Raw genomic sequence first — 23,613 nt, forward strand, 5'->3', positions numbered from 1 at the left:
CTTTTCAAGTTGCCAGTAAATGAAAACCTGGGGGAGGACCTGGGAAATGGGATGGAGGGTTAAGAAATGGGTTTGGATTTGGGAAACATGGTTTTGACCTAGTTGTAGGTCTGATTAAGTGCCATGATACCGAATTTACTGAGTTTTCTGTCTTTGAGAATTTCTCAATGAAATCAAGGAGCGAAGTCAACCTTCCCAGAACCAACCAGAGTTCTCCTGGATCTAGCGACTGGACCTGACACTAACACTCATAATGGGCCAATGGCCACAGAGACGTTTGAGCCAAAGTTCATGTTTACAAGACCAGCAACTGTTCATCTGTCTTTGGTTTGTTCTTTTTCCTTCTTAAAAGAAAAAATATAAGTAATCTTCCAGTATGTAGACCATTATTAGGGAATTATTATGATTTATGGACACTTTTATGGGGTGAATTAATTCTTGATAATCCTCTGTCCCAAAATAATCTGATACCTCTCCTTCCCAAGAATCAGTATCAGCAAAATATCTTCTCTGACCATAATTCAGTATCTTTAGATAGTAACTAAAAACATTGTTAAAAATCATAGGCTTTAAACTGGGCACTAGTGACTTGTGAGTGCTTATAATCCCAGTTACTTAGGAGGCTGAGACAGGGAAGTCTTTGGTTCAAGACCAACAGGGACAAAATAGTTTGTGAGACCCCATGTCAATGCAAAAAAGCTGGGTGTGATGGCACACACCTGTCATCCCAGTGGCTAGAAGTTTAAAATAGGAGAATCATGGTCCAGGACAACTTGAAAAAAAATGTTTTTTAAAGTGAGATAATATCTCCAAAATAACCAGAGAAAAAAGTGCTAGGGGCATGGCTCAAGTGGTAGAGGGCCTGCCTAGCAAATGCAAAGCCTTGAGTTCAAGCCCCAGTACTGCCAAAAAATAAAGTAACATTCACCTTTTAACCCTTGGACTCAAAAAGAAATTAAAAGCAATTATAAAACACTCAAACTTCAGCTAGATCTTAAAAAGAGTGCTGAATAAGAAAAATGGTTGGTGGAGCAGGGTTGTAGCTAAGAGAACTTAACACACATGAGGCCCTAAGACTGAGCCCCACCACCACACAAAAAAAGTAGTAAGCACAATGAAGACTTTAGCAAGGATTCTCTAGTATTTGTGGTTAAAGACCAGCTTTATTAAAATTCTATTTGGTCACATTCTATTTGGCCACACACCTATTATTTTATGTAATGAAATAAAAAATAATTACTAGAAAAATGAAATCTAAAACAGCAAAGACATGCAAAATATAGAACCAAATTTTTATTAGAGTCAGAAGACACAAAATTACATTTCCATAAATATAATCAGAACAACCATAACATAGAGTAGTTTCTATATGCTAATTTTTTTTTGGCAGTGTGGGGGGTTTGAACTGGAAGCCTCACATTGGCTAGGAGGCACTCTACAGCTTGAGCCACATGCCCAGCCCTTTTTGCATTGGTTATTTTTGAGGAATGGTCTCGCTTCATGCCTGGGGCCAGTCTGGATCATGATCCTCCTATCTGTGCTTCCCTATTTAGCTGGAATGACAGGCGTGCGCCACTGTGACCAGCCATTGGTTGAAATGGGATCACATGAACATTTTTGCCTGGGCTGGATTCCAACCTCGATCCTCCCAATCTCTTCCTCCCAAAGGTATGATTATAGGCTTGAGCCACCATGCCTGACATTTCTACATGTTAATTCTTAGTTTTGGTTTTTTTTTCATTTTTCTTTTATTATTCATATGTGCATACAAGGCTTGGTTCATTTCTCCCCCCTGCCCCTACCCCCTCTTAGTTTTTGTACTTAATGCAGACCAGTAACAAAGAATTTGGTAGCCAGCATTCTAACGCTAATTTTTTTAGCACAATACTGTTTAGGTAATTGAAAAGCAGGCACAAGTCCATAATTAATAAAAGTGTAAACAAAGAAGTGTATCTCAAACTTATTAGAATAGCTGTTTACTAAGAGGAGGATGGGAAGTAAGAGAAATTCAACTAAGTGAGAGTCAATAAATCAAGAGAATAATCCAACACTGACCAGTGGAAATGGTGTCCTGGGAGTATGATTGACTCAACTTCTGCCTTTGAGCTTGTGTGCACACAAGAGGTGAATGAAATACAGTCTTTCCCCACTTTTGTCTCTTTCATCCATGTATTGTTTTTTATCCACATTGACTTACCTTACTATCTTTAATTTGTCACCTCACTCTTTTTGAGCTCTATCAAACTGATCAGGCAAATGTATCTTCCCCAGGGCTAAATGTAAACTTAGATTTGCCCCTTATCATCTGAATAAATTTATTCAGATGGACTATAAATACATTGGCTAGCTTATACTGGTTAGAGACAAGAGAATCTTAAAGATCTCAAGCAGGGTTTAACAGAGCAGCTCAAGTGGTAGAGCGCCTCCTAGTAAAGTGTGAGGCCCTGAGTTCAAACCCCAATAACACCAAAAAAATTTAAGGAAAAAAAAATCTCAAACATTCTACCTAGGCTTTAGCTTCTATATTTTTCGACTTGAGTTTTGTATGCTCAGGAAAGTAAAAGGGAAAGATGAGAAACCTTACCTGTGGAATGAGAAATGAAGAAAAATAATCTGCCTCAAAATCTTCTTTTCACATAAAAGTAAATTTTTGGTCAATTTATCAAGATAGTTCTTTTAGTTTCTACTTTTTATTTGTGGAGAAATGATCCAATTGAATCTGGTAATATTTTTCATTTTTTATTCCTTAAACTTAGCCTTTCATTCTTCATCACTGCATATTAATAACTAAACAAGTGGAAATGTAAAGTTAATCTGTTTTTCTGTACCTCAGTGGGTTTCAAAATTAACTATGAAATTAATATGAACTCCTTACAATAAGTCAAAAAATACAGAACTATCAAAGAAAAAGTTAGTAGCCCTTTCCCAGCAATCTGTGCAGAATTATTCAAAATGCAGACCAAATATGTGCTCAGGACACCCACAAATACAGGAGGCTCCAAAATGTGTTTGAAAGAAGGTAGTAATTAATATTTCAGAAGCTCTGGACAGGTGATCATGGGACAAATCAGGAGTGTTTGGACTTCTTTATGTCTATTTGGTGTTTTAGTATTTTATATAATAATTGATTTAGGAAGAATGAATATGTACAAGTAATATACATAGGCCAAGACTATATTTTATTCAAATGTACAAAAGTACATATCTCTTTTGTAATTATCATTGTAGAATTATTTTTCATCTTCAAAGTACACATTATTTTGTGCTTTTATGTTTATAGAGATATTATGCTTATAATGTAATCATTGTATTATACTCAAATGTACTACTAAACCACTTGACTTGTCCATTCTTCCCGTTAAATATTTCCTAAATTTCTTACTGTCATCAAATTTATAGCTATATGAAAATTTAGGTATATAGTCTCTCTCTCTCTCTCTCTCTCTCTCTCTGTTTCTCTCTCTTTCTCTGTCTGGTAAGGATTGAACCCAGGGCCTTGCTCATGCTAAGCAATCCTCTACCACTGAGCTAGCTATACCCAGCCCTCTTTTTAAAAAATAGTGCTCTTCCACTCTGAAAAAAAATTGGGAGGCTACTTAAAAAGCTAAACATTGATCTACCATATGATCCAGCAATACCACTCTTAGGGATATACCCAAAAGACTGTGACACAGGTTACTCCAGAGGCACCTGCACACCTATGTTTATTGCAGCACTATTCACAATAGCCAAGTTATGCCCCACTACTGACGAATGGATTAAGAAAATGTGGTATTTATACACAATGGAATTTTATGCAGCCATGAAGAAGAATGAAATGTTATCATTCGCAGGTAAATGGATGAAATTGGAGAACATCATTCTGAGTGAGGTTAGCCTGGCCCAAAAGACCAAAAATCGTATGTTCTCCCTCATATGTGGACATTAGATCAAGGGCAAACACAACAAGGGGATTGGACTTTGAGCACATGATAAAAGTGAGAGCACATGAGGAAGGTATGAGGATAGATAAGACACCTAAAAAACTAGATAGCATTTGTTGCCCTCAACGCAGAGAATTTAAAGCAGATACTCTAAAGCAACTGAGGCCAACAGGAGAAGGGGACCAGGAACTAGAGAAAAGGTTAGTTCGAGAAGAATTAACCTAGAAGGTAACACACACACACAGGAAATCAATGTGAGTCAACTCCCTGTATAGCTATCCTTATCTCCACTAGCAAAAACCCTTGTTCCTTCCTATTATTGCTTATACTCTCTCTTCAAAATAGTTTCTGCTGGGTAGCGAGGGTTAAGAGGGGGATAAGAGAGGGGGCGGGGGGAAGGGGGGAGAAATGACCCAAACATTGTATGCACATATGAATAAAATTTAAAAAAATAGTGTTCTTGGGAATAAGTCAAAGAAGTGATATTATTGCATCAAAACTTACAAATATTTATATAGCTCTTCCTATTTGTGACCAAATTGCTCCTCTCACAGGCTCACAAAGGGTAGACTATTTGCATTCACATCTTAGAAGTAGTTTGGGCATGATGAGGTAGGAGCCGTCAAGGTTCTAAGGAAGAGAGCAGGAAGGAGGTCATTGTCGTGGCTCTGGCGTGAGATGTGGATAGTGAGTAGAGTAGTGGCAGTGGACACAGAGAAGGAAATCAACATAGTAAACATTTAGGAGGTGGGCTTCACAGGTTTCATCAATAACTGAACACGGAAGAGGAAGGATGACGGCTGGAGACTGAGTCTTTATTTTATTTTATTTTTTGTTCATGAAACAAAAAAACCTGTTCATGGAATAGAACAGGTTTGGAGAGAAGAGAATGCTGGGGATATTATCCAACATGTCCCCAATATCCAGCACAGCAATTACTACAATAAAGGCACTCAGTAAATGGTAGTTGGATGACTGCTTCACGCAGACCTGGACAAATGAAGACTGCAAACAACGAGTATGTTCCTGTATTTGTTTGTATATCTGGAAACTGACTTACTGGTTTGTTTTCTTTTTCATCCCCTTTTTACAATATTCTAAAATCAGGAGTCATTCTTATGACCAGGAAGTGAGTGGATTTAAGAAATTGTGGAAAGGAAGAAAAGCCAAAGCCAAAGCTTAGGACTTTGAAACAACCAGACTGTTCCTTCACAAAATTCCCTAGTACTTTCCATAGTCAACCGGATGCCAAGTTACACAGACTTGTCTGATCCTTGGAAAGCCAGCCATTTCTGAATTTAAGCTGCTAACATCTCAGTACCTCTGATTCAGAATAAAGAAATGGCTCCCTTCTGCTCACCTCCTGGCTCATCAGTGGGGGACTGAGCAGACTGTGCCCTAACGCTCTGCTCTAAGTTTAGCTCCCTAGGAGTGATCCCATTTGGCTGCAGGTTTTGGAACCAAAATGTTCTGCTGCAAGAATCCCCCAGTAGCTTTCTGTGTCCAACTGTACTCTGTGTGTGCTGGGCACCTTAGTCATGTGATGTGACTTGTGTTTATGTTCTTTTATTCAATGTTGTCACTGTGGGTTGTTGTATCTATCACATTGGGTTGTTGCACTTTGGATCTTACATCTCTTATAGGACCAAAGTCATGATTGCTGTTTTCTTTATAATTCCCCAAGGGGCAGGTGTACCATCTAGCTAGAACTCAGTAACTACTGATCATGGCCCAATTGTAGTAACTAAATTGATTAAAAGTGATGATTTTTAATGGTCAATAAAAGAGACCACGTATCTCATCTTAGGAAACAAAATGTTTATTGAAATGCATGTAGATAAATTATCACCAGAATAAAACTGATAATGGAGTTTTCACATGGGTTGGTTTTACTCTTAAAATGAAGTGAGGCTTTCAAAGTCCATTGTGCCATAGGAAAAAATATATTTCTCTGTTCAGATAAAGTCCTTTAAAAAAGCAAATCACTTTTGAAATGGTCTTTTAAACGTCTCCAGCCTATGAATATATAACAAAACAAAAAATATATTAAAAAAAGATCTAACTCTGTGTTTAAAAAGAATTAGATATGAATTATTTGGAGGTAATACACATGGAAACTCTAAAATTTGAAACTAAAGTTTTCTCCTCTTTTGTTAGCATATACTGAAATACTTAAGAGATAATTAAAACAAAAAAGGCCAAGACAAAATGTTATCACAAAAAAGCAAAAAAGGGAGTAGCTTTATTTTTTTCACATTTAAGAAATAAATGTTATCTCTTCAAATATCCTTTCACATTTAAGAAAAAAAAATGTTATCTCTTCAAATAAACAACTTTTAAATAAATTTGATTTCAGCAATTGGGGTTACAGTCTAAAGTTAGTTTTAATTTCCATTTAAGGGTAAATGTCCTCTTAAGAAGAACTGAAATTAATAAATACGCTAAGAAAAGAAAGAGAGAAACTTTTGGAAACTTTCTGAGGATCAACAGACATTAATAGTTAATGCTTTTCAAACAATCTCCAGGCACAGTGTTTCAGTCATATTCTAAATCAACCTGGTGTTCTGGCCTGACCTGTTTGGCTCCCCCCAGGTGATGTTGCTGTCCTTCTCCAATGGTGAGTCTGTTGAATGGAATTATCTTCATGGTGGTTTCCTTCATGGAATACCAGCGGGACTTCCAAGTGGCCCAAATAATGCCATTATCATAACCATTAGGAGTAGATGCTTTTGAATAAGTGCCACCTAAAACGAGTTGTAAACACATACACCATTACTCTTGCATTTCCTTACCTCAGAAAGTCTACAGACAATTATGAAATGCATTGCCAATTGCATCAAATTTATACTACCTGAAAATATTTATACTTATACCAACTGAAGATATCCCTAAAGATTGCAAGAATCTTAGCTTATAATGAAAACAAATTATTATTGAACAATGCTTTACGTCTCAGTTGTGTTTCATGGTCACATCCATCTTTAAATTTATTCACTACTAACAGGGCTGGAACCCCAAAGTTCCTCACTTGGTCTCTCTTCTCCAGTTTAGGTATCCTAGACTCAGCTCCAAGAGACAATCTTTTCTCAAGTAGGTTAGAATGGCAGGAGCTATAAGATTCCTGATCAGATGATCTGACACTATCTGATAGCACGATTTTACTGGTTAATTGAAGACACTATGAGGAGCTTTAGAAAAAGGTTCTGGAATATTATTTTACATCTCTATTGTAAAGTAGAGACCAGGTTGATTTTCTGTCTTTCCTGGCACCAGATTTCATGTAATTTTGCAAGGCGGTTGTTGAGTCTGATCCTGGAGTGGAATACAAGCTCTCACCATGGCTACTCTGGGCCAAATGGAACAAACACATTTCTTAAGAGTTTCTTCTGATTATATGGTTTGTAGGTTTCTCCAGTTAAAAAGTGTTGTGGAAACCAAAAAGTTACTTTAAACAGTCTTTGAGAGGATTCTAAGTTGGCTATTGCAGAGGACATTGACTCAGGAGATGAGATGAACAGTCATATTCTAGCTCCCTAATAGGTTCTTTAGCATCAGTAGGGTGTCCCCACACCTCACTGTTGGGTAATAAATCAAATCAGTATTCCAAATCTTTCTAGTCTTATAATCCCCAGTGGCTGTAATTACAGTGTCTGTAATCCCCAGGCTAGACTCTTCTCTCAAGCTTTCTTGAATCCCTTCCCTTTACTAATATTTTCCCTTCCAATTATCTTCAGACACCTGCTCCCTGTTCACTGGTTTATCTGACACAGTTCACAGGTGGTTGAGCAAGGCCGATGTGTCAAGGAGCACAAAGATGGGAATGTTAGTCCATCTACATCAAATATATGGTAGGTCTAAAGGAGACACCGTGACCCAAGTTCCAACTCTGCAGTGATAGTTTTAGCACAGTGACAAACTACAGGATGTTTTGCAGCAGGTGTATGCTGTAAAAGAGCCCACTTTAGGTATAAGGTTGGTATTACCCAATTCTGGTTTCACATAAAGAACAATGTGACAAAAGGCCTACTATCTTCACTATTATTGCTCACCTCTTTGCAACTTTTTTACTACCTTTTATAAAAATATATACTGTACACTAACTTAGAACCCAAGAAAGAAAGCCATACCTTGGTAATAAATTCCATTGAGGTGGCCAGCATGACACTTGTTCATCCACCAACCAGATCCATCCTGTTCAGCACAGTTGCCTTCAAACTTATCATTGTCATTGTCCCAGGTACTGAACTGCATGCCATTATGGGATGTGAAGAACTTATCACTAGGATCATCACCAAAATCATAGCCATCAAAGGCATCACCAGCATCTCCACCAACAAAATAGGCATAGGTCAGGCGATATTTGTCAGCTTCAGGTCCGACCTTGAACATGGCATAGTCTGCGGTACTGTGAAGAAGGGAACAGAGACATCACATCTCAAGCCTCCTCAGGAACCTCAGAATTCCCCTCTTCCATGGGACAGTGTATGGAACTTGTCATTTTGCTTCTTAAGGCTAACATAGGCACATCGAATAAAGTTTTCTGGGACTCTGACATGAGACAAAGGATGAATGAACCAGTCCAGAGCTCATTGACACCACCCAGGATAGGTCTATAAGCCTTCAAGGATTCTCAGTGAAAATTTCAAACTTCACTTGTGTGAATACTTTTGACTTACAGGATCCTAATATCAGACCAAAGGGTATGGGTGGATCCGAATAATACCATATTTTCTACTTTGATTTAACTTCTTAGCATTGTACATATGTTATCATAGATCACAGCAATTGTCTGACAATAAGTAATCATTAATTAATCCACTAAACTTGAAGGAGACACAGTTCCATTAGCCACTCATGCCACTTATAGGATGAAGACATAAAAAGGGGGTTTCATCCCCAGGCAGTAGGGCTTCCTAGGACATCACAGAAACAGTGATCCTTAAAACATAAGCTGTAGAAGACAAAGAGAGCTTTTTCCCCGGGAAAAATTATGAAGAAGCCATAATTCTATTGAGTGGAATGAATAATAGGCCTTGGTGAATGAACAGAGATTGCCAGAAAATATTTATCTTCTTCCCTAATCTACCGTACTTGGGAAATGGGAGACGCTCTCATAGAAGATCTACTGATTATTGTACTTTCTATTTTTTTTTAAGGAGGCAGAATGTGTTTCATTACCCCAAAAAACACAAAAGGTCTGGGGATGTGACTCAGTGGTTGAGTGCTTGCTTAGCATGCACAAGGCTCTGGGTTCAATTCCCATACCCTCAATAATAATAATAAATTAGGTTGGATATTTTTCTGCATTTAAGTAGGTATACAATACTCAAAACCCCTAGATTTCTTTAAGTCTAGTGATGGCTCTAGATCACCAAAGGAACCAGCTGATTTAATTTTAGGGTAACCTGTGATTTGAAAGAATGAATGGTCCTTAAAGGAACGGGAAATCTCTTCAGCTTTAGACTCTTCAGGCTAAATTCATCTTTCAACAAGTAGAGTCATGAAGAGCATAGGTTCCAGAGTCAAACCACCTGGATTCAAGAACCCCTCCCCCAATTGACTCTGGGCCAATTACCTGTAGGATGGGATTGATAATGATACTTGTCTGTCGAAACAGTTACTTGGATTAGATGAAGTTTAATTTCATGCTCAGAGCAAGTAAATTGTTCTAAAGCAGTCAGCTCTATCTTATAGGGGATCCAGCTCTCCAGACTGCACAAGAACCAAGCTGACTCCTAGGAAAAGGTCCTGCATATGCTCTTTGTATTTGTCAGGCTGTTTTTGTCACTAGTCTATTGACTGTTGGAGAGAAAATATTCCAGGGGATCTCTACAACAGGAAAAAAAAAGAGAGGCGCTTCCTGCAGAGTACCTGGTTCTGCCACTCCAGTCTTTGAGTTGTATTCTCAGCGCGTACGGGATTGCAGACTGCGTGCTTATCAAGTGAATCTTCTCATTTCCCAGCCAAAACTCCGTGGTGTCGGTGGGAGACAGATGTCCGAATCCTTCTTTATACTGAACCCAGTTTTTCTTGAAATCCAAACTGCCATCAACCCTCTAATGGCATGGGCAAGAGGAGAGGACAGAGGCTCAGTGAGCTTAGAGAAAACGCTATCAGCACTCTGTTAAAAATATGGAGGCTATGGTTCTATCAACTGCCAGCTACATGACCACGGGAAAGCTGCCTCAGTCTCCCCATCCATCCAATAGGAAGAATGATGCTAACTTTCTAGGGTTGCTGTAAGGATTGCACGAGAAAACATTTTTTAAAAAATGCTTAAAAGGGGGAGAAATGACCCAAATATTGTATGCACATATGAATAAAATAAAATTTTTTTAAAAAAAGAAAAAAAATGCTTAAAAGAGCGTTTGGCACACGGTAAACTCTAAGTTAGTGATGGGTTTTTAAAGAGACCCCTCTAGAGGACTTAACTCAAGCTTGGTACTAACTGATTGACATTGTGGTGGGATGGTCACCCACACTTCCTGAACACCCCTGCAGGATGTCATACCACTGATAGGAGGTATATAAGGTAAAGGACCAGATTGGCAGTGGTTGCCAGCAGCAGGCAGAGGCCACAAAAGGCTGTGCTGTGGAGCAGCCCAACTGTATCCTGGGATAGTGGGGGGAGGGGCACAGAGAGGCGCTTCATCTTCCTGCGATGGACAGCTTTGTATCTTGATCTACCTGGCAAATGAAGTCCCTTCAGTTCTTTGTCACTACAGGACTTTGCTTATGTGTTGTCATAATCTACACAGTATTGAATCAAAGCAGAGACTAAAACCAGACTGCCTGGATTCAAATCCTGACTCTGTTACTTATTACTTAGTTACCTCATGCTTCAGCTTCCTCCCCTGCAAGTAAGGATAAGAATAGTACGTTCCTCATAAGAATTCTGAGAGGGTAAGTGAGCTAATGCTCCTTAGGTGCTTAGAAGTCTCTGTCATGCGAGGGAAATGACACGGACATTGATTAAATGCACGTGGTGAAGGGGAAACTACCTTCTGCAGCACAGTCCATCCGTTTCCAGATCCATCAATTTCACAGTAGACTAAGAACTGCTGCTTAGCTTTCAAAGGTTTGATAAAGTAAAGGCCACTCTCTTTGGCTCCCTTATTGGCAATATCTTGACAATCTGAAGAAGGAGAAAAAGAAACTTTTACTGTGGTTTGAAATCCAGGTAGGACTCTGCAAGCCTCAAAAATGAGCTATTAACCTGTTGTAAACTATTATTTCCGAAGAAAAGTATTTTCTTCTCACGCCATCATTCCTTTCAAAACATCATTTGCTACCCAAGAAAATGCTAGGCAACTGGAATCCTTACCTTTAAGAGCTAGACATGATCCAAATTCTTCCTACAGATTCCAGTGCATGTACAATAGCCTTCACTTTGTATATTTGCTTTGATGAACATGATATAAACCTCTCCCTTACCTTTTCCAGTTGTATCACGGATTTGTACTGTGTCCTTGCAAGGTTCTTGACACTGTTGTTCAAGTTGAACTACCTTCTGTTTCAGGTTATTGATCTTTTGATTATTTGAATTATATATGTCCTGCAAAAATCTACCAACAGAACAATAAGATAACAGGAGATAAATATTCCTTTCAGAAGAGTAATTTTTAATTTTCTCTTAGAAATATAACCTTCTTTTCTCAAGAATTCCTTTCTGTTAATTCCATTCTTGGGAAAATTATAAAATTATGTTACTAAGTCGAAGTGAATTTAAATGCTCAGCTTTTTGGAAAAACAAAACAGTTAAAATAGGAGTACAAATTTGACCTGAATCTTTTCACCTAGAATGGAACACACAGTCTCAACACTGACCACAAATAACAAAGTCTCTGTCAATAAACAAAGGTCATTGTAAGTGGTCATTCTGATTTTCACCTTCTGTGGAAGAGGCAGCAGGTAACAAGCTAGTGAGTGATGGACTAGTTAGGACAACACCTCCCGATGATTCACACATGCTGAACCGTCATTCCTTTTTGCTTTTGGATATAGTAAGGATCTGTTTATGGGCTTTCCTCTGTAACTTATGTCGGGAAGGTAATTGGGGTCTTTTTCATAAAATAAAACAATAGAACTTATCCTTTTTGCTTAGTGTTTCTACTTACATAGCTTTGGAAAACATCTGGGGAAGTGAGCACCTTGTTTCAGTAGTTTCCCATACAATTGCTTGTCAGTATTTAGAAATGACAGAAAACTATCTACAATGTATGAACTGTTGTGTCTTTCTTTGAAGCATGAAAGGGCAGGCAAACTATTAGATCATTTTGTCTACTCTGGTTTAGATAATTTCTGCATATTATTATGACAATGGTAAACTAATCACAGCAATAATAACAAAGGTCTTGGGCTACCAAAAAGAAGAGAAATCCCTCCTGGTATACTACTCCCCAGCCACCACTGGTCTCAATTTCTCACTCTGCTTTGAATCAATTTAGGAAAAAAAATGGGGGAATAAACTAAAACTGAACCTGAGATTTTGTGCATGTGTCTGTGAGTCCCTGGGAAGCCAGCACCAGAGGCACTGGCTTCCAAAGGGAGACGGGTACTCCGTGCAGGTCACTGTGCTGTGATCAACACACAACTCTACAAGCACCATATATACAGGCTAAAGTACTAAGGTGAAATCCCCTTGGACTATCAATAGACACTTAAAAAAAAATGAAGGACAGGAGAGTAAAACAGGTCTTTTCCAGGGATGGATACTAGTGGTAGGGCGGAGGACATAAAGAAAGGGTAAATGAGTACAAATATGGTGGATGTATTTTGTAGTCATATATGAAAATAGAAGAATGAAACCTGTTGAAATTGTTTTAAGGAGGGAGGAGGAGGGAAGGAGAAGAATGGAGGAGGTAAATCTAAGATATATTATAAACACATATATAAATATCACAGTGTATCCCCTTGTACAACTATTATATTCTAATAAAAACTTTTTAATAAGCAGAAAAGGCAAAAAAAAAAAAACCCCACATAGCGTTAGGATGTTGGCTGAACTTAGTTTCTGAAGACATTTTATCTGCTCCATCTCAAGATGATTTACTTCAGTAACCAAGATCCTCCTTATCCCTCTGCCTGCTACTAATTTCTTACCACTAAATTGTTGACATTTGTATAAAGTGAACTTTATTTTCAATACCCAAATCCCCGTGCATTTAATTTCACATTGTAAGACAAATGGGGAGTGGGTGTGAAACAAGTAGATAAATACGGTTAGAACAGCATTTGAATTAGAATAGCATTGGTAGCTGGAATAAGTTTCTCTAATGTGGTTATTAAGATGCAATTATAATTCAGTACAATCCCTGCTGTACTAAAATCTCCTAGCTCCACTAAGTTAGAGACAGAATAATTGAATATTATAAATGAAAAAAAAGCCCTAAGATAATTTTCGGTAAAGTATGAAATTTTAAAATTTAAATCTGTCTTGGGAGCAAATTAAAACAAAAATGCTTACTGAATACTCGAGTCATGTGTTAATATCAGTGCTTCATATTTCATAATTTCTTCTAATATCTTTTTGGAATTCTGAGTCGCACTCTCTATCGTATCTGTAACATGAGATCAGAGACAGAACAACGCTTAGGCAAACGGAACAACTAAAAGAACAGCAAAAGTTAGAACTTCTCAGACAACTTTCTCGCTCGGTAGCCTCGTTTCTCACTTGGCTTTGCTGGTTCATCGGGATTGTAGCTGAGTTGGATGGCTTTGATCAGTTCTTTGGCTTCTGTTGTTCTGTTTTCAGCTCCATTTAAGAGGTCTTCTAATGTCTGGAGGTCTTTGTCCACCTCGATTTGGTAAGTAGACAGAAAATCTGCAATGCCGCAGGTGGTTGGACAGTAACTGCCCTGCAAACAGAATGATGTGATTAAACATCTTCATAAAGCAACACTTAAAACCTATTAATAAAATATAGGTGAAACCTCAACTAAGGGTTTAAAAACGTTGAAAGCGTAAAACCATATTTGTGAGACAATTGCTCTGTCCCTCCCCAGTTCAGACAGAAAGTGAGAAACATAGAAACCACTTACAAATCTTTCATCCAAAATACAGCAGTTGTCTCTGGTAGCGACGTACTACAGGAGAGAAATAACAGACATTTTACCAATCCATCATTTTTTAGTGCTCCATTTTAAATGAAACTGTTTATGAACAGCACACTTACTGCCAGGCCTGTTGTAGACAGCAATGAAAAGATGGCGAGGCAGAGGATTAAACTCCTGGAATGTAAGGACCAACTCATGATGTCTTGATCGCCCGGTGCTCCGAGCCCTGCACAGATAGCACTGTGACCTCTTGGGCTTCACTTGGCCCTTTATGTAAGTTCCAGGGCAGGCTGGAGCTGGTCACGGGGTCTTCTTACCAGAAGTGTGGGGACGTCCTTCCTGGCTCTTTCTCCTCATCCTGGCTCCAACCTATGCTCACTCAGGTTCCCAGATTTTGCACACAGGCTCCTCCTCCGTTTTGGCTCAGCTCAGCCTTTCTCCCCGATCCAGAATCACAGGCTAGGAAGCACTGGCCATTGCTCTGAGAAGGGAGGAGAGGCTGTGTGATGCAACCACTTCCCGTACCTGGCGGGGAAGCAAACACAGGCCTCTGACCTCAACCAGAAGAAATCCAGCCCATCCTTGAGATGGGGTCTGCTGCCACCACCTGAATTCATGGAAGGCCTTCCCTGGCCCAAGAATGAGGTAGCATTATTTTTAACCTGTGGCTGTGGCAGGACTTTGGGGTCCCATGTGTTCGCCCCACCTTCACTAGTCCCAGGAATGAATCATGCCTGAAATGTGTTCCTGCCCCTCTGTGTTGACCCTGTTCCCAGGCCCTCAATTCTTAGTGAGCCTTGAGCTCAACTTGTCTCTGACTGGAAGAGCTGGCTGGCATGGCCACCCACTTCCCACAGAGGGGTAAGGCCAGAAGTCCATTCGTTTTGTCCTCATCCAGTTACCAAGGAAGAAAACCTGCACTCAGGATGTTCACCTCCCATACAGCTGGCTAGAGGCCCAGCTGAAGAAAGGGGCAAAGTGACATTAGGGAAGGCCCATGGTCTCTGTCCTGCCCCTCAGAGCTTCCTGTGTATGGGGGAAAGACACGCATCACCACCACCCATGGACAACGCTCAACTGTGCATCACCACGCCACTTAGTCATGTTCTTGGTTTTGCTTACATCCTCCATGAGGCCCATCTTCCTGAAAATTTTAATAACTACATCACTGGGAGAAATACATCTAGTTTGAAAACAAATGCTAACACTTTAGTGTTTGATCTAAGTCTTTCCAGAGGCATGCTTATGCACTGACTTGAAAACAAAAAATAGTGTTCATGTTCTGTAACTACTCAATAATTATTACAGCCAGCAAACCCATCAAAACCAGATTGGTCATCTTTTCTCTCTTCCTAATACTTCCCTCTCTGACTTTTCACTTATTGCTAAGCACATCTCCATACCAGCGGCCAATTAAGTCTATAATAATCTTCCTTCCTCCCCTCAGTTACTTCCAGTTCAAGCCATTTGTTAATTTTCCTATAATGTAGCTCTGATTATGACACTCACCTGCTCCCAAACCTTCAGTAACTCCCTATTTCCCATCATAAAGAATGTAAACATCATAAATGTCTCTTCCTATCCTTGCTGCTTTTTCTCTCTAGCTTCTATTTCCTATTCCCTGTAGGAAAAGATGAATCACATAACATTCCATTCCTTCCAAGACAAAAACGAAAACAAAAATTGGCAGCCAGCTCTGTGTCTCCCATAACATTTATAGCAACCTTGTTTTGTGCACATATGGGCCATATGGACGTTATTAGATGCAAACTGATTTTTATGGCACAGCACCCAGCATAGCAATATTTAACACTCATTATAGTTGGTGGCTTCAATTGATTTAAGCTGGAAGTCATCCTTTAAAGTTTGCACTTTTAATACCTTTCACACCTTCCAAACTGCAAAAAAAAAATCAGTAACTTTGGCAAGAGAAAGGATTAAGTAAATGATTGAATTTCCATACAAAAGCATATGAAGCTGCCTTTTAAAAGAATGAGGCAACTCATCTACTCACATGAAGCAATTTCCAAGATACATTGTTAAGCAAAAGAGAAAAGCATTATAGCTACGTGTTTTATTTTATTTATTTATTTATTTATTTATTTATTTATCTTGCAGTACTGGGGCTTGAAGTCAGGCCCTTCACCTTGAGCCACCAGTCATTTTTTGTGAAGGGTTTTTCAAGATAGGGTCTCCCAAACTATTTGCCCAGGCTGGCTTCAAAGCTCAATCCTCCTGATGTCTGCCTCCTGAGTAGCTAGGATTGCAAGCATGAGCCACTGGCACTGGGCAACATTTTTTTTTTAAAGATGACGGACTGTATATACATGCATGCTAGCACATACGTTGGATTTTCAAGAGCGAGTATTGATGCCTACACGTTGCCTCTTGGGGAAGCGTGGGGTGAGGCAATTATGGACAGGGCTGGAAGAGGCTTCTTTTTTTCTGTCTACTTGTATGTTTAGAATTTTGGACATATGCACATACTATCTACTCAAAAAATAAATATAGAATAAAAATATGTAATGATTGATCACTCAATGATTTATTTGTTGTGCTACAAATTGTTTCTTGATTTTATTAATACTATTATATTTTTGGTGCTGAGAGTCAAACACCAGGCCTTGCACACACTAGGCACATACTCTACCACGGAGTTACCGCGGGTTTATTTTCCATTATTTTTGGATTTGAATGCAAAAGACAATGAAGGCTTTGCCTTTAAGGAGAGTGCAGCCCAACAGGAGGGTTCATACAGCAGAAGTGGGGAAGAGCTCTGGAGTCTATCTGCCTGAGTTTGAAAGCCCCATCCACACCTTACTAGCCTGTGTCACCAGTACAAGTTACTTGACCTCCCTGGGTTTCACTATCCATGTTGGTAGAATTGAAATAACACTTACAATATCTACATTGAGTACATCGTCTGATTCACAAAAAAATTAAGAAAATGGTTTTTAAAGCTTATGAATCATTGAATATTTTTATATAGAGTTTGTGTAAACAGCAATTTCATTTCATAGAAATATAAGAGGTACCCTTAGTTCCTGGACAATGAGCTTTGCTGTTCCAGATCTAGAAAGTTCTTTTCCTTGTTATTATTATTATATTATTATTATAGTGATGGTACATTGTGACATTTACAAAAGTTCTTACAATATATTACAGTTGAATTCACCTCCTCCATCATTCTCCTTTATCCCTCCCTCTCCCTATTCCTGGAATAGTTTCAACATAGAAAGTTCTTCTTAATAAATGATTCCGTTGTAACTTGCTATAATCTGGGACACTCCTGAGAAAAGAAAGCACTTCATTGCCTAATTTAAGTGAAGAGTCCCCCTAAATTAATTCCATGACTCAAAGATCAGGCGATGATGGAACCAGATTGCACACCTTGTAAGAAGGCCTGTTTACTATTAGTGACAGTGTTAAGCAAAGGCTGTGGTGTGGATCTTTACATTGAAGAGCATAAAGCATCAACTTGAACTTCCGGTAACAATTAGGTAGCCACAGGCTGGGTTTTAAGCTTAACTTCATGTTTCATTAGAAATCTCAATGTATGTAACATGCACAAGGTTGACAAATTGAGGAAATTTAAAGTTCTACTTTGTACCATTTTAGAATTGGAGCACTTGTATTTCCCCCCTTTTGCTGACTTGCATTGGAGTCTGACATCTGTTATCAGAAGTTTTTAAAAATTCTCAAGTTCTAAATCAGAATTACATTAGACAATCTCTGAAAAAAAAGGCCAACAGGTGATTTAGTGACCTAGATTGGCCCTGTTATCTAGTATCACTTAGCTTATTAAATATTAACTACTTGTTCTCCATGTTGGGGCCAAACTTTTCGCTGATAATGATAAATGATTAATGAGTTCCAGGAAAGAATGTTTCATAAATTGGGTTTCCTCTACTTCTAGATTTGTTTTCTGAGAAAATAGCCTATGTAATATGTAAGCCAAAATAATAATTTAGATGAATTCAGATGTCAATGGGCTTGTTTACTAAAGGAATAATTTTCCAAATTCCCTATGATCCAAAAGTCTTCTGATTTGAAAATACATCTAGTACTAATGCTTTTCCTATAAATTGATAGTTCCTTTTATGACTCTCCCCACTCAGTTTTGTCCATTTTGCTCTAAAATTGTTTGCTGGATTTGAATTGTAGAGTTAATTGAATAGAAAAAACTTACAGACCTGGTGACATGATACAGGCCTGACGCGATGACAGGAAGAATCATTGATTTTGAACATCATGTCGCTCTACAAGTCAGTTGTTTTTCTTTTGTGAATCCTCTAATTTAATCCTTACAACAAGCTTACAAGGTAAATATAATCTTTTACATGAGGAAAGAGACTCACGCTGAGGTTATGTGACAAGCAAGGTCACTGTGCCACAACAGGAATTTTAAACCCACAGGCCTAAACCTATATCACCAACGCCTGTGCTCTTCACCATGGCTCCACACACAATTCTTACTCTAACACAACACAGATGCAAGGTGCTATGAGAATCAGACTTATTCACTGATGGAATGAGTGTTGAGCAAGTGTTTTGGATTTAGAAAAATGACATGTTTCTACCCATAAACAAGCATGTGAGTATGCATGTGACAACATGAACATGTATTTACATCTGCCTGTCTGTTATCTGTGCACCTGTCTTCATCTCTTGGTTACAGAAAGGTGGCTACCTGATCTTTTACACTCTTTCTCAAACTAGATTTTAATTGTTTTATGATTAGCTTTAGAGGGAAGTAGTTTTCAATGCTCACCTCACAGCTCAAATTCAAAAGGCCTTGAAGAATCCAATCCTCTCAGTAGGTTTAAGAGCAGATACATACACAGGAGCTTGAGTCAATTGTGACAAAGAAACATCTATTTTTTTTAACTCATAAACTACTTGTAGATAGCCACATCCTCAGAATTGAATTTCTTCAAACTAGGCAGAAAAAAAAAATGTTCTGTTGACATGTGGAAAAACCAGTCCACCCTCATAGTAAAATTATACCATCCAAGGCAACAAATTGTCAGGATATTTGCTTGGTGTATAAAAATAGCTCATGGAAAGTGAAAATGAAATTTTTCTGCTGGTAGTCTACAAACAATGTGCTTTTAGTTTCACTATGTAAACCAAAGACAGAAAAACCACAGGGGACATAAGGAAAATGGACTTCCTCATGGGAGCCAGGACACAGCCACAGGTTGGGTTAGAAAAAAAATAAGAATAGTGTAGGGTCAAGCAATGTTCACAAGATTGTGTTCTAGAAACAAGGAGTCTTTTAAGCCTCTGAGGGTAGATACCAGCCTATGGTGAAACTGGGCAGCCTCGTTTGTGAAAAACTCTAGTTTTGTCAAACTATCTTTGGACAGCGTATATATCGCCAAAGAAGGAAAGAAGGTAGAAAGAATGAAAAATGTTATTACACCCACAAAACAATTCAATTCATCTAGTCTTACTTAATATCTCTTTGCTTTAACCTGCAGCCTTGAATGAGGACAACCAAAGTATTTGTAAGATTTGTTTAAAATTCTGACAGCTTGAGGTAACTTATCACCTTAGTGTGACTGAGCTATAGTCCTTCAGAGTAAAATCCATGCAGAATGTGCTTGTGTAAAGTCTGGGTGTTGACAGGTTGAAGGACCTTGCTTCCTGATAGGGGACATATTCCAGCCTTCTTCGAAGGTGAATTGCTCTGTGTGTGCTTTACCTTGCGTGGGGGATCCCGGAACTCCTCTTGATAAACAAAGATATGATTTGCAAAAGCAGAGAGGTCGAAAGCCCAAATATTGACTGAATGTTTTGCAAGAAAATCTGGAGTGTCAACCACACTTGGCTGAAAACCACTGTGGCTGTGGTTTACTAAGAATGTCTGCATGCAGGCCTAACTGATCTGGACAACCCATCTTGTCTCAGAAGAAACAAACAAGTCCACATTTAGAACACTTTGTTTCATCTTTTACAAACAGCCCAGGGGAAAATCTGTTCACCAAGATCCAAGAAACCCATTGCTTAATCCCCTGGGTCACAAAGCAACTGGATATTCACATATCAGGACTTCCTGTATGCTTTCTCAGGTTAATTTCCCATTAGTTACTCTCTGATACTTAATACTCCTTCATCTCCTTATGACTGTGGAAGCCCTCTATATCACACCCCCTTCTCTTCACCACAGCCCCCTCATATCTTCCTAATGTGGTAAGCTGCTCTAGCTCAGACCAGAACTGTATTAAATATCCTATGAAAATACCTAAAGTAGGGCTTAATCAAATATGTAGCCCTAAATTTCATTTCCAGGTAACCGCACACCATCCCAACAGTGCTCCTCCACTGGAGGCTCAGACAAAAGTGGTCATCCATCATTCAGTAAATGTACACTGAGCCTAGGTTATTTGTCGAGTAGACAATTAAACAGAATATTACATGACCTCAATTGGTAAGAAGGGCTGTGAACACAAGTGAAGAAGGCTGAAAGGGATGAGAGACCAGAGCTGGTGCCCTCTGGTGGTGGTGGCATTTGCAGTGTGTGTGCTGGGTCTGGTTACAAAGATCCTGGTTGTTCACTATTGCCACCTGCAGGCCTGTGCATCTGGAGGTGGGTGGCTTGAAGCATAGAAAGATGATAGAAATAGATAGATAGATAGATAGATAGATAGATAGACAGACAGACAGACAGATAGATAGATGGATAGAATATTACTTTTATATATACTATGCATATATATTTGATTTGGGGCTGACAAACCTAGGTAAGCGACAGAGTGAGAAGAAAATATACTAAGAGAGGAACCTTGTAAAAAGTAACCAGAAAACACCATGAAGGCCTCTACATCTCATATGTCTCCATTAATGCTATTCTCCTCATCAAAGACCTGCAAATGGCACCGGAGGTGTCACTTAGTTTATGTTTACTGTGCTTGAGGTCTTGGTTCAATCCCCAGCACGCACGCACACACGCACGCACAACAACAATCAGACTAACCTCCAAGGACTCCCTACTTCCTATCTTATTAAATATAAACTTCTAGGCCTTATATTTAAACTTCTTTAAAACATATGCATATATGTCCAATATAACTTGTTTACCACATCCCTTCAGGTGAATTAAAGTGTCACAATCTCAAAATTTCAAAATATTGTTATAATGATGTAATGATGCATAAATTTTATGTTAGCCCCATGACATCCTGTTTTAGCGTTTCAAGTAGGAAAGAAGGCAGTATGTGGAAGGGGGCTACTTTTTTCTTTCTCAATCAAAGAGAAATTTTTTCCCATGAAAGGAAGGATTTTTAATCTGCAGTTATCTGAAGCACTTACTAAATACTGTTGAATGAGTGAAATATATTTTACTAAGCTATTCATAACTACCAAATATTACTAAAACATAAAAAAGAATGTTCAGATATAGTTTGAGGCAGAAAACATGATCATTAAGCAGTCCATAAGATCAGTCAAGAAAAGGAAAGGTAGATTATACAAGTCTGGAAACATTTGTCTCAACAAAACCTGTCACCAGAAGCCAGATGTTGGTGGTTCACACCAATCCTAGCTACTCAAGAGGCAGTGATCAGGAAGATCACTGTTCAAAGCCAGCCCAGGAAAACAGTTCCACAAGAACTTATCTCAAAAAAAACCCAACATATACCAAAAAAAAAAAAGAGTGGCTCAAGGTGTAGGCCCTGGGTTCAAACCCGAGTACTAAAAAAAAAAGAAAATCTGTCACCAGATTTTCTTGTGGTATCTGGTGCTATCAGATACCACAGTCCAAGTTAGTTAAAAAGCAGTGGAAGGTATCTACTTGATTGGCATCAGGCGGGGACAGAGGCATTTACTGTGACTTTTCCACTGAAGGGGACTTCTCATGTATTGAGAATGGACCGCACAACTGCTCCACCTCTGTCCTCTGTAGATCAGCACCTGCCCACACACCCCACTGCTTCCAGGGCTGGTCTGTGGCTCCCCCTTTATCCATAAGGAATCCCCAACTCCTGATCCTTCAACACAGGACCTGACAAACTCCCACAGAGTCAGGTCTGAATGACTGACCTGTCTTAAGATATTACTTCTACTGAAACTGAAATGTAAACCTGAGAGAAAGCCAAAAATCAAAGATGGTGTTTAAAGACAGAACGTTAGAAAACAGTCAGCTATTCTAGAGTAAGGATTATGGGATCAAATGCAGATTAAGTGACTGATTTAAGAGTGCTTGTGTAAAACAACGTAATGATGCAAGGGCAATGTCTTATTTTTGTTAAATACTTAGCCTTGTACTACTTGGACTATTTCATATCTATGTTATATATATGTATGTAGTGTGTACTGTATATGTATAGCAAAACATCACATTGCTCACTTTAAACACACATGTAGTTTTTTTTTTTTTTTTTTGAGATATGGTCTTGCTACATAACCTCAAATTCATGATCCTCCTGCCTCAGCCTCCCAAGAGCTGGGATTACAGGTATGACCACCACATACAGTTTTTATTAAAGGACAGTTCAGAGCTCCCTCTGCCCTTCACTGAGGTTCTCCTAATGTTAACACGTGTCACAACCATAATGTAATGATTTAAACCAGGAAAGTAACGCAGATATAATGCTATTAGCTAACCTCCAACCTTATTTGAGTTTTCTAGTTGTTCTGCCATGGATATGACTAGTTCATAAAACGCGCTTTAGTTACAATTCTAGTTTGTCAAAAATACAGAGTCCTCTACCCCTTTCTAGAGCTACTGATCAAGGGAGCTGGGAGTGAACCCTGGTGCCTATGTGTCATTAACAAATTTCCCTCCATGATCAGCGTGCACAGTGCACAGGAGAGCCACGGCCTCATACAGCACTGGGGGGAACCACACCTTAAGCTTTGCATAAGGAGGCCTACTTCCCACTTCACAATTGCAAATCTTGTACGGTTCCTCTTTTTTAATATTTCATACTGGAGCCATGCTAAAATCATTTCTTGTTGCAAAAGGATTTTTTAAACTAACTGCATATGGTTCCTTCTATTAAACTCAATGTGTCCTGTGGCTATTTATTTGTGGGTATTGCTTTGATGCTGCCAAAAGAATGAAACATAGGTACCAAACCCCAATGCATTCACACATTACAGAAGCCTTTGCACTTAGCAGGTGTTCAAGAAGTAGCAGAAAGAACTTTTAGCACTTGATGGTGCTAAGAAGCAGAAGTAGAGTAGAAAAGATTTAGAGAAAGGCTGAATTGGGAGGTCGAGGAGGGGAGAGAGAGTCAGAGATAATTCTGAAAAGCAGGAGAAATGGGAGACCACAAACATAAATGGGAGAATAAGAGGAGGGCGTGGTTTGGGGGAGACAGAAAAGGGTGGGTCCGATGTCTGACAGCTTAAATGTGGGTGGCAGAAGACTCCCAAGCATTTACGGCATTGAAATGCTGAAATGGAGCTTTGGGAACGAGAACCAAAGTGAGTCAATAGAGGAGGGGCCAATTTCCAAGGAGTAGCCATGGTGTGAAAATAAAAGAACCTGTGGACAAAGTTAGACCTGAGTTTAAGAGCTAAGAGAGTGGCTGGAGGTGTAGCTCAGAGGTAGAGGCCATGATTAGCAAACAATGCTTTCCCCACCTAGGCCCTGGGTTCTGTCCCCAGCACACACACACACACACACA

The 23,613-nt window shown here is 39.0% G+C and overlaps 1 protein-coding gene across 2 annotated transcripts; it reads right to left on the reverse strand.

Annotated features, from left to right (window-relative positions):
• Positions 1-5,721: 5,721 nt before the first annotated feature.
• On the reverse strand, positions 5,722-14,257 carry Fgg (fibrinogen gamma chain). 2 transcript variants are annotated; one of them, XM_020153599.2, is made up of 10 exons: positions 14,098-14,257; positions 13,964-14,008; positions 13,597-13,780; positions 13,390-13,483; positions 11,358-11,488; positions 10,925-11,058; positions 9,795-9,979; positions 8,051-8,328; positions 6,498-6,667; positions 5,722-5,939 (listed from the first exon to the last, which is right to left on the reverse strand). In XM_020153599.2, exons 1-10 carry the CDS (start codon positions 14,173-14,175, stop codon positions 5,925-5,927), a joined length of 1,314 nt encoding a protein of 437 aa, XP_020009188.1. In that variant the 5' UTR covers positions 14,176-14,257; the 3' UTR covers positions 5,722-5,924. The 2 variants fall into 2 exon arrangements, with proteins under 2 accessions (XP_020009188.1, XP_020009187.1); XM_020153598.2 differs by lacking the exon at positions 5,722-5,939 and having other exon boundaries at positions 6,232-6,667.
• Between the last annotated feature and the right edge of the window lie 9,356 nt (positions 14,258-23,613).

This window comes from Castor canadensis, chromosome 9, assembly GCF_047511655.1.
Source record: "Castor canadensis chromosome 9, mCasCan1.hap1v2, whole genome shotgun sequence".
Taxonomy (NCBI): domain Eukaryota; kingdom Metazoa; phylum Chordata; class Mammalia; order Rodentia; family Castoridae; genus Castor; species Castor canadensis.

What these genes read in the sequence shown, in the direction of transcription:
- Fgg (XM_020153598.2), bottom strand. Translation starts at nt 14,175, where the DNA reads ATGAGTTGGTCCTTACATTCCAGGAGTTTAATCCTCTGCCTCGCCATC. An exon ending in ACACATGACTCGAGTATTCA is followed by an intron (nt 11,489 to 13,389) that starts GTAAGCATTTTT and finishes TTCTGTTGGTAG; the next exon opens with ATTTTTGCAGGACATATATA. An exon ending in GACTGGAGTGGCAGAACCAG is followed by an intron (nt 8,329 to 9,794) that starts GTACTCTGCAGG and finishes CCTTCTTCACAG; the next exon opens with TACCGCAGACTATGCCATGT.